An 11,357-nucleotide genomic window follows, 5' to 3' on the forward strand; every position below is an offset into this window, starting at 1 on the left:
GCGGGGGGGGGGGGGCTGCCCTCAGACTCCCGGCTCCCGCCCCACCCGCTTCCTGGGCCTGCAGGATAAAGGGGCTCAGAGGCCCCAGGGGCAGAAGGCAGAGCACCAGGAAGGGTGAGGTCACAGCCCAGACCCCTGCTCTCTCCGTCCCGGATGGGGGGCTCCTGACTCCAGGCCTCCCTTCTCCCCCCGCAGAGGCTGTGGCTGCTCTTCCTGACCCTCCCCTGCCTGGGGGGCTCTGTGCCCGTGACCCCCGGTGAGTGCTAGCCCGTGCAGCGCTCCTGGGGTCCCAAAACCCATTGGGGACCTCAGGCCTGCCCTGACCTGGGGTGGGACAAGGGGGCTACCTCCATATGCCGATGGGGTGGGAGGCCGTGCTGGCTCCCCTCTGGGCCTCCCCAGATCCCGGCCTGGGGACTGAGGGTGTCACCGGGGTGCGTGAGGTCCCTGCCGGGAAGTGGCCATGGCAGGTCAGCCTGAGGGTCTTCAACGAGGAGCGTGACGAGTGGCAGCGTGAGTGCGGGGCTCCCTCGCCCACCCCCATGGGTGCTGACCGCGGCCCACTGCCGGGGGCTGCGAGTGACTCCCTGGCCGCCCCCCTGGCAGGGGAGGGGGTGGGAGGGGAGCGCGCAGAGGCGCAGGATGATGGGAGGGGACGGCGTCCTGGGCCAGGAGCCCCCGGGTCCACGCGGCTCTGAGCCCCTGGAAGCGGTTCTGCCGCGGGGTGGGGGGACCGGGTGCCCGTGCCCACCCGGCCTCCTCTCTCCCAGGGACGTGCTGGAGCCACAGAAATACAGGCTCCAGGTCGGGCAGCTGAGACTCTGTGACCACGACCAGCTGCACAAGGTGGCCGAGATCACCCGCCACCCCAAGTTCAACGGGAGCCTGTGTGGCCGGGGGGCCGGGCCTCGCCGTGCTGCGGCCGGAGGCCCCGGGGCTGCTCTCCAAGCACGTGGGTCCTGCCAGCTTTGCTCCCGACTCGCTGGTGCTCAGCCCCGGAACCTAGTGCTGGGGGGCCGGCTGGGGCACCTTTGGGTCCCACGGTAAGATTGGGGGACCTGGACGAGGGTCAAGGGAGAGGACGTGGGGCGCTGGGGGGACCGCACGGCCCACGGCCTCAGTTGTGGGGGGGGCGTGCCCGTCACAGGTGAGCCGGCCCGACTGCTGGCCGCCCACCCCGGCCCGGCCTCGGGAGGCCTCTTAGAAGGTTCTGTTGAGACTCGGACAGCAGCCCAGGAGCGCGGGGTCACTTCTGCTTGCGGCTGGGAAGCCGGTGGCTCGGGACTCGTTCTCCGGGGGGACTGTGCTTTCCGGGGAGGACAGGTCCCCTCACTGCCCCTCCCTGCTCGTTTACTCAGGCTGTTTGCCCACCGGGGATTACGATGGGGAAACTGAGGCCGGGGCGATGGCGGCCCCGCGCTCAGATCACGGGTGGCCGTGGCAGGGGCTCCCCCCCGGCCTGGCCCCTGGACCAGAGCTGGTGTCACTGGCTGGGGGGGCCTGTAGGGTGAGAGCGAANCGTGTGGCTCCGGACACCAAATATCCCTCAAAGCCCCTTCCGGCCCTTTCTGGGGTCCTTTCTGGGGCCCCCAGGCCTGGTGTGGCATCTCGGCCTCTCGGTCGTTAGTAAAGTCTTTAAAAACCCCACCGCGTGACCGTCCGTCACGACAGGGACCCTCGTGCGGCCTGCCTGTGTCTGCGCGGCCTTTCTCCGGCATATCCAAGCCTGGCCTCTGGTTTCATAGGGGGGCTTTCGGAGACACTGCCCTGAACCGGCCGCGACTCCCATCCTTTTCCCATCAAAGCAAGGGCGGGCCTGTGAGAGTCTGAGGGGCGCGGCCCGGGCGGGGGTCCCCAGGCTCCCGAGCCCCTGGACGCTCCCGCAGCCCCTCCCGCAGCCCCGCCAGCCCCGGGCCGCCCCCTGCAGGAGGCGGAGGTCCCCATCGTGGGGAACCAGGTCTGCGAGAAGATCTGCAGCCAGGGCTCCCCTGCTGGAGGCCGCGGCGGGGTCATGGAGGAGGACGTGCTGTGTGCAGGGCGGAGAGGGAGGGGCTCCCGCCAGGTGAGACCCAGGCCCCGCCCCTGCCTTCCCCTTCAGGGCTCAGGGGCATTGCCCTGGGGCCACCGAGCGCCCTGCGGCCGATTGACCTGTGAGCACCCCTTGCAGGGTGACGCCGGGGCCCCCTGGTCTGTCACTGGCTGGACATGTGGATCCAAGTGGGAGTGCTGAGCTGGGGCGTGGCCTCTGGGCACTCCGACTCTCCTGCCGTCTACACCCGGGTGATGACCTACTCGTCCTGGATCGACCAGCATGTTCCCCTGTGGCCTTCACGGGCCTGTGTGGGCCGAGGAGCCAGCCACCCCTGCCACCGCCTCTGCTCGGCACCCCCGGCTCCTGCGTGGCCTGGCCCCTCAGTGCCCTGTCCGTCTCTGACTTGGGGGCCCCAGAGGCAGAGGAGGGGCTGGGAAGCTGGCGTCGTGGGCAGGCTGGGTAAGAAGTGCGGGGCCTGTGCCGCCGCCCCCCGCTGCTGTCCTAGTAACCCGTGTGCAAAGCCGCCTCCAGGATGTCTGCGTGTCCTTGACCGCCGTGGGGGGTACTTCCTGGTGGAGGTTCCAAGGCTCTGGAGGCTTCGGGGACAGCCTGGACCAGTTGCATCCGCTGGCAGGGCGCGCGGCTGAGCCGGGGAGGTCCTGCGGTCACTGCCTTGACCTGGGTGGGATCTGTTTCCAGGAGGCTGCATTCTAGACTCTTCCAGCAGCTCGGCCGCCCTCCCCAGCCTTCCCCCTCAGTCCCCAAGGATGAGACCAGTGTCCCCTCCCAGCACCCCTCCCACTGCACCATCGAACGCAGCCTCTCCCGGGGGCCAGACACCACGAAAAGTGAGAGGTGATCCTGCGCCGGCATCTGTCCTTCCTGCGACAGCGCGGGTTCACTCCAGCTGCCCTAGGACAGCCTGGGCCACTGTCTGCCGCCGTGGGGCCCGGGGAGCCCGCCGGCCACGTGGGGCCGTGGACACGTCACTAAGAGTGAATTACGTGAAAACTCATGTCCTCAGTCTCACAAGCAACATGCACCAGACAGTCGGCACAGAGACACGGTCCCTTGTTCTGGAAAGTTCCACTGGGCAGTACTGTTTGAATTTTAGAAAGTTAACCATAGCCAATAGGGTCCAGAGGCGGAGGTGGGGCCTCTCTGGCTGGGTCCCTGCCCAGCTCCTGAGAACACAGGCCCAGTGTCTGCTCTGTCCTTCCAACACCTGCCTCCTCACCTCCTCCACCTCACAGGGTCCTCAGTCCCTTCCACCCGTGGATGCTGCTCCTTTCTCCCTTACACTAAGAAGAAGAGACATGGAAACTTCCCTGAACAAGTGTGCGGTTAGGAACAGAGGAGTCTGGGACCAAGTCTCAGTTCTGTTTCATTAAACTGTTACCAACGCAAGATAGAAGTGACCATTGATTTCTTGGGTGTGAGTATGGCTGGGGGGTGGCCCAGTGACCCTGGGACTTCCCGATGGGGGTCCATTTGCTCTGAGAGTTGGGTTGGAGAAATTGTTGCTCCAGGCCAGGCACTGAATGGTGGTGGTGGTGGTGGGGGAGAAGGATGGATGGATTGGCAAGAGGGAGGGAAGATATTCCACTCTTGGGGCCCCTGGTCTCAGCCCACCCTTTGCTATAGGGCCACCCGCATCTCAAAATTCCAACCATCTATCATCCGTCCACCTACCCACTCACCCATCCATCATCCATCCATCCATCATCCATCCATCCACACTCACTCATCTGTCCATCTTGGAACGCTACGTGGCAGATCCTACATGACACCTGCCTTCCTCAGTCTTCCAGTCTGCCAGGAGACCAGCTTTTAAACAAATAATGAGCACAGGGTGCTGCATATAAGTGACACCCCAGAGGCAGACGTGGTGGCTGCGCTAAGGAGGACCTGAGCAGGCCTTGCGCAGGTGTTAGGGAAGTGCTCCAAGGACGAGGCGCTTGACTGGCTCTCCCAGGACAGGAAGGGTGTCCTTTGGTGGACACGGTACGGAGGCTCCCTGCGGGCAAGCGCAGGAGGCCAGGAGCCGGTCCAGCTTCCCGGCCCGTGTGCACGTGGGTGCCTGGCAGGGGCGGCACCTGCGGGGCGGGCACATGGGTGGAGGGGACACAGGTGCCTAACAAGAAATGCCGTAAACGTCAGTGGAGCCGGTTTGTGGATGCCTTTCAACCCAAACGCCAGCTCAGAGTCACCTCAAGGGCTTGGTCAGGGGCGGGTGGCTACGTCTCCCCGGTCCCCAGCCTGACTTGTGAGGATGCTCCTGAGTGTGGCCTCTCTCAGGCTGCCGGCCGGGGGGCCAGGGGGGCATCGGGCAGCCTGCTCCTTCCTCTCGCAGCCATCCCAAGGGGCCCCCTGAACACCCCCGAAGGGCTGGTTTACACCACTTGCTGGGAAGGAAAGACACGTGGAGAAGGTTGGGCATGGAGGGCCCTTCTCGATGCCCCCACGAGTGAGGCGGAGAGGACCCCATTCCTCCCTAGAGTCTCCCCCGCCCCCCAACAGGACATCTGTGTCACAAGCAGGGTGAGAGCCGGAGGGGCCCACGTGTCCCCGACAGGAGAGGGGACACAGAGGGAGGGGGCCAGGGGTTCTGGGGACAGGATGGAGCCCGGGGCCGCGCCGAGCTCCCGGTAAGAGGAAGGTGAGGGCAGGATGCTGGGGTTCCGCGGCGCAGGCTGGGCAAACGGCACCCCCGTCCGTGGTCTAACAGGCCCTTTGGCAGCGTTGCCGTAAAATCTGGACCCAGCGGGCGGGGGAGGAGAGGAGGTGGGGCGGGGGGTGCCGTGGCGGCAGCACTGAGTGAGCGTCCGGCAGGTCCCCACGCGGGGCCCAAGGTCCTGGGGCCGGGACAGGGGCGTCTCCTGGAGGCCTTCGTCCGAGTCACAGCTACCCGCTGGCTGTCTCCTGGCCCTTCCCAGCCTGGGGACATATGTGGCCACACCGACCACGCGTCTCCCGTCTTGTCACAGCCTCCTGTCTGCTCACAGGGACATGGGTGGCTGAGACCTGCCCCTCTGCCCTGGGCTTCGACGCGCCAGCCTGCGGCCCCGGGCCCGTCGGGGGCCATCCCTGCCCCCAGCCCCGCTGCCTGTGGGCCCCTCCGTCGGCGCCCTCCTGCCTGCTGAGTCCCCTGCCCGTCCCTCCTCCCTGGGCCCCGGGCGCCTCTGCCAGGCTTGCAGCCGTGCCTGCCCAGCGCCTGTGCTCGCCAGCGCCGGCCCTCGGGCTCCCCGGGCTTCCTGCGAAACGGGCCGCACCCCAGCCGCCTGTCCGGGGGCCCCCAGGGTCCTGGGCCGTTTCCGGAGAAGGACCCTCAGGCGCCTCCCCCTGGCTTCAGGCCAGGGCTGGGCAAGGAGGCTGGAAGCCCCACCGTCCGTGCGCAGATGGCGGCCTCGGGCCCCGTTTCAGTCCCAGGCTGGCGTCCCTGCCCCGGCGCCTCCCAGGACGGCCCTCGCCCGTCCCTGCGGTGCTGGGCTGGAAGGGCCAGGCCTCTGCAGCAGGAAGGGGCATAGCGTCCTCTCAGCGGCTATAGCGAACAGCACGAGGCCGCAGCTCCGTGCCGCGCAGCAAGCTGCCCGTCGCCAGATGCCCGGCAGTCTGGCTTTCCTGGGGAGGCCCCCGGGCCGGGACCTCAGCGCCTCCGTCAGCGCCCCCTGGGCATGGAGGTGGCGTCTGCCCTCTGAGCCCTTTCTCGGTCGCCGAGTATTAGAAAACAGGGACGGGCTGCGTTGCTCTTTTAGACGTGTTTATCCTCCCGTCAAGAGGCGGCTCAGACCCTCCTACCTGCGGAGATTTAAAAGACACTCCAGAGAACCCTCGGGTCAGAGAAGCGTCCTAAGGGAGAGTATGAGCCACTGAGGACCGACCACGGGAAGATGGCACCTGCCGATTCTGCGGGGATAGATGGGGAAAGCGTCCGCAGGCGGATAACCGGGCCGCCCAGCAAGCGACGTCCCCGCGAGGGGGTGAGACAGCCGAGAGCAGAGGAGGCCCTAAGAAAGCGTAAAGGACAGAATAAAAAGACAAGGTAACCGAAAGAGTACAGTAAAGGGTGATTCAGAGTAAGTGAAAGAGGGGCGCCTGGGGGGCTCCGTTGGTTAAGCGTCTGACTTCAGCTCAGGGTCATGATCTCACGGTTCATGGGTTCAAGCCCCGCACCGGGCTCCGTGCTGACATCCTGGAGCCTGCTTGGGATTCTCTCTCTCCTCTCTCTCTGCCCCTCCCCTGCTCTCAAAAATAAATAAAAACTTTAAAAAGAAATAGAGAGCTTGAACAGGTGCGTAATCACTGAAGAATTTCATGTGGGCCGTTGAAAACCGACTCAGACGTAAAGCACAAATTAAAACACCAGCCTTGTGTGGTTTCTCGGGAGATTCACACTAAATCTCGCAGGGCCACACAGTTCCCACGGGGCACGCCCTTCCAGGGAATAGAAGATGCAGGAAAGATCCGTAACGAGTTTTGTAAGATGACTATAACCTGGAGTACACACAGAATAAAGGAGATTTCCAGGCCAAGTTCAGTTACGAACATTGATTAAAAATCCAATATAAAACCTCATAATCTGATGCCCACAGTGTATTTTAAAAATTGCAATAAAACCGACGAGCGCCTCAACCAGGATGGCTTAACACCTGAAAAATCTACCACACTTTACCACACGAACCGAGTGGAGACAGACGAGCCACCTCGTAATCTACAGATAAGCAAAACGCATGGGATTCTCTTGGTTGAGAAATTCAACCACCGGTTGTGATAAAACTCTTACCAAACTTGGGCCCAGGGGGACTTGGTCCATTCGATAACAGGGAACCTCGCCAGCGGTCGTGACCATTGCTGTCGTGGCTCGGGCTCCTTGGGAGCCTCCCGGGTGCCTCTGAAACCGGCCCCCACGTGCGGAGGGCAGGGGAGACGGAAGAAAGAGGCCACTCCAGCTGGGGGCAGGGTTCGTAAGCAACAGGCCTTACCTACAGGACTCGTTCCGGGCCGCGGCCCCGCACCTGCACCCGCCGCCTGAGCTTAAAGGTTGATGTGGGGAGAGGCCCTACCTGGGCCCAGCTGTGCACCCTGGGCAGGTGTTGAAAGCGTCACGTCACTGCCTCAGGGCTGTGTCCCCGGAGCAGCCCCCCCTGGGAGTGACGAGGCAAGTGGAGCCCACATCCCAAGGCCGGGGGAGGGGGTGAGGTGCCTCCCGCTGCCCAGATCCAGCTCACGGGTCAACGGGTGGTCACGTCATGTCCCCAGCAGCAGCCCGCGTGCACAGCCATCAGGCACCTGTTTCCCTCCCCACCATGGTGACCTCAGCTCTGCCTCTCCCTGCACGGATTTGCACGTTCGCACACGGAACCACATGCTCTGCGGCCTCCTGAGAGGCTGAGTTCGCTGAGCCCCGGGCTCGCGATGAACACCCCCCCTTACACAGCTCCTCGTGGAGATGCTTTCTGTGGCCCCGGCCTCTGTGGTTCCGGGGGGCTCGCTGTGGGTCCCCGCCGCCCGCCTGGCGGTCTCTGCCCCTCTGTGCCCTGGCGTTGGGCCCGGGAGCACGGAGTGAGACAGGCGGTGGCCACCCCTCACGGGCACCAGGAGGACACGCACGCACAGCCGCCGTCGCTTAACTCGAGCTCCCTCCCGGCAAGAGACGTGGGGGCGCCTCACCTCGCCTGCAGCCCCCTGCCTCCCGGCAAGTTCCGGGGTCCCTTCCGGCTGGAAACTCATTTCCGGCGGGGAGCGCACCTGCCGGCCACGGACGCCTTATTTGAACACAACAATGACGGGTGCTGACATCGGATGCCGCGCCTGTGCTACTTTCCGGGCTGCAGGTCTGCGTGCTCACAGCGCAGGTGACCCTCTGGGGGTCTGGGGCCGGGAGTGGGACTGCAGGAAGGCTCCCTCCTGGGCGTCCGGGGCTCACAGCCGTCCCCCTCCACCCCTGTCTCCACCTGGCCGGCTCCCGTCCTGTGCCCCCCTGTCCCAACCCCCCACCTCCTTTGTCTTTTACGACTGCCCGTCACAGGATGTAGGGTCCACCCTACATCCAACACGATCTCATCTCAAGATCCTCAAATCAATTACATCTGCAAAGACTCAGTTTCCAGTAAGGTCACGTTCCCAGGTTCCCAGGGGTCGGATGTGGACACTGTTCAGCCACCGTCCTGCTATGTGGCCCCAGGGTGGTTTATCATTCTCCTTCAGTCATATGACCTCTGGGAGCCCTTCCAGCCAGGACACTGAGCTGGCCGACTTCCCCAGCCTTGTCCGGTGGAAACGCCCAATGTCACATCCAAATCCAGGTAGGCGCGGAGTGAAGATAAAAGAGGGATCAGGCTCCTCCCATCCCACGAAGACCAATATCACAGCCTCTGCACAGGACCAGCTCAGACCACCTCATCCCAGAACTCACCTGTGCCCCGGGCGCCTCCTGCCGTCCCAGGTGCCCAGGTGTCCAGGTGCCCAGGTGCCCAGGTGTCCAGGTGTCCAGGTGCCCAGGTGTCCAGATGTCCAGGTGCCCAGGTGTCCAGGTGCCCAGGTGTCCAGGTGTCCCAGGCATCCAGGTGCCAGCGGGTGAACAGGCCGGGCACCGAGCTGCTGTGACGGCGGTCAGGCCACTGCTTATGCGCCCGCCGAGGAGAGCCGAGCGCCAGGCCCCCTCCTGGACCTGCGGGACCAGCCACTGGCACGGCCCAGCCTGGGCACGGGACCTGATGGCTGACGGGGCTGCCCGGCACGTCGGGAGTGGGGGCTCCCTGGCCTCCGCGCTGGAAGAGCCCCGTAGTCTGCACCTGAACGTGTCTGCACTCACGCGGCCGCCCCGGCCGAGACAGGCCGGCCTGGCCAGGTGCCCAGTTGGCCTTCCCCGGAGCAACCTCGGGCCCAGACGGGGGGTGCACGACACCAGAGGTGGGGCCGGGGCCCTGATCACCACTCCGGTCACAGCAGGGGCTTGGCACCGTGCCATTCCGGGCGGGGGGGTGTCTGACCAGACCCCACCCACTTCCTTCAAAAGAAAGATAAAGGGACTCCCAGGAAGGGCCGGGAGGAGGGCTGTGGTCCATCCATCCATGGTGAGGACACCGGAGGCTGGCTTTCCAGACCCTGGGGTCTTGCCCGGTTCCCCTCACCCTCTTCTCTCTCCCCTGCAGATGCTGTGGCTGCTGTTGCTGACCCTCCCCTGCCTGGGGGCATCTGTGCCCAAACTCCCAGGTGAGTCTTAGCAGTGCAGTCCCAGCCCCGCCCCCGGTGGCCGACCCCCTGACCTATGTGAGGACGGCCCAGAGAGCACCTGGGGTGCTCCCCTGACCCTCGCACCCTGTTCCCCCAGCACCTGCCCCCGAGAGGGAGTTGGTGGGCATCGTGGGGGGCCACAGCGCCCCCAGGGCAAGTGGCTGTGGCAGGTGAGCCTGAGGGTCTACGTTTATCACTGGGCCTCCTGGGTGCACATCTGCGGGGGCTCCCTCATCCACCCCCAGTGGGTGCTGACCGCCACCCACTGCATCTCCCGGTGAGTCACGCTGTGGACCCTCCCACCCCACTGGGTGAAGGGGCGGGGAGGCGGCAGAAGCAGAGACTGGGGCTCCCCGGGGTATGGACTCGGGGGCAGGGAACGGCCCTGACCGAGCGGGGACTGGGGTCCTCCTCCTCCAGGAAAGACACCGACCCGTCGGCCTACCAGATCCACGCTGGGAACGTGTTCCTGTACAGGGGTGAGGCGCTGGTCAACGCGAGCCGCGTCGTCGTCCACCCCGACTCCATCTCTGCCTTCCTGGGATTTGACCTGGCGCTGCTGAAGCTGGCCAGCCCCCTGAGGAAGCCGGCCACCCTGCCCCTGCAGCCCCTGGAGTTCAGGCCGGAGGGCGAGTGCTGGCTGTCGGGCTGGGGCAGGGGCTTCTACTTTGGTGAGAATGCTTGGAGTGGGGGCTGGAGGGGAGCAGACAAATTCCAGACCCTTCCTGCCGTCTGGGTCTGGGTCAGGCCGCGGTGGATGGTTCAGGAGTCAGGAATACACGGGGAAGAAGGGAGCCCCCTTCACAGCCACCCATTTCCCAGGGCAGGCGGGCATGTGGCCGCGTGGTTTTGTGTGAAGGAACCGGACCCGACAGTCAGCCCGGTGCCTGGACCCAAACCTGCGCCTCTCAGCCCTCTCTCGAGGTTTGGGTCGGCAACAGAGGACCTGGGTGCCTGGCGCATCAGTGTCCTGGGGCCACAGCAAAGACCACCAACAGGGTGACTTAAAACGACAGAAAGGAGTTCTCCCACAGTCTGGGGGCCAGAGTCCGAAACTCTGTTGGCACGGATGGATCCTTCCAGAAGCCTCAGCAGGGGAGCCCTCCTTGCCTCCGCCCACTTCCAGTTTATCCTCAGCTGCGGCCACTTCCCTCTGGTCTCGTCCCCTGCCTCCTCTGAGTCTCAGGTCCCCCTGCCTGTCCTTGCGTGGGGACGCCAGCCGTTGGACTTGGGGCCCACCCTGCATCCAGTCTGACGCCATCCTAACGTGATTGTGTCTGCAAAGACTATTTCCACATGAGGTCATATTCTGAAGGTCGGGGTGAGCATGAATTTTTTGGGGGACACTCTTCAACCCACTGTGTGTTTATGGAATCTGAGCCCATTCGTTACGGCAGGAGGAGCCCGCAGAGGTGGCCTGGGCTCACTCGCCCCGAGGACCCACGGGCAGCAGGCGAGGGCTGGCCGGGACAGGTGACGGGGCCCTGGGCACGCAGTCTGGGCTCCTCCCTGAGCGCCCAGCACCGGTGATGTGGGCGGTGACAGCGTCAAGTGGTCTATGGCACAGGGTGGGGGGGACAGGCCCCTCCTCCTCCTGACCCTCCATTCCGTCCCAGACCCGCTGCACCCCCACCCCCCACCGCCTGCAGCACGTGCAAATCCCCCTGGAAGAGGAGGGGGCCTGCGAGCAGAGTTACAGAAGGTTCCTGCACACCAGAGCCAACAGGCGGGCCATCCCGGGGGACGTGCTGTGTGCCGGGACCCTGGGCCGCGGCCCCTGCATGGTGAGGCGCCCGGCCGGCCCAGCGCAGCTCTCCACCTGACCTCGCCCCAGCCGCCTGTGACCTGTGACCGCCCCCTCTCCCCACAGCGGGATTCCGGGGGCCCCCTGGTGTGCAAGAAGAAAGGGACCTGGGTCCAGGTGGGCGTGGTCAGCTGGGGCACCGGCTGCTCCATGTTCGAGCTGCCTGCTGTCTTAACAAACATCCAGAGCCACGTGGACTGGATCCGGCAGCAGCTGCGGAGGCGCCGGTGATCCCAGCCTCGGCCAGGCTGCAGGGCAGTGGGGGACGGTGCCTCCCCTGCCACA

The 11,357-nt window shown here is 65.1% G+C and overlaps 2 protein-coding genes across 2 annotated transcripts in view; both read left to right on the forward strand.

Annotated features, from left to right (window-relative positions):
• Positions 1-11,357, forward strand: part of CCDC154 (coiled-coil domain containing 154) — a 162,078-nt gene that overhangs the window by 134,933 nt on the left and 15,788 nt on the right.
• Positions 9,187-11,303, forward strand: LOC144230262 (putative serine protease 29). The gene is given in 7 exon segments (XM_077762468.1): positions 9,187-9,247; positions 9,366-9,410; positions 9,413-9,545; positions 9,689-9,939; positions 10,885-10,898; positions 10,900-11,052; positions 11,139-11,303. Coding segments are annotated over 7 exon segments (822 nt in total).

The sequence above is a fragment of the Crocuta crocuta genome, unplaced genomic scaffold (assembly GCF_008692635.1).
Source record: "Crocuta crocuta isolate KB4526 unplaced genomic scaffold, BGI_CrCroc_1.0 scaffold234, whole genome shotgun sequence".
Classification (NCBI taxonomy): Eukaryota; Metazoa; Chordata; class Mammalia; order Carnivora; family Hyaenidae; genus Crocuta; species Crocuta crocuta.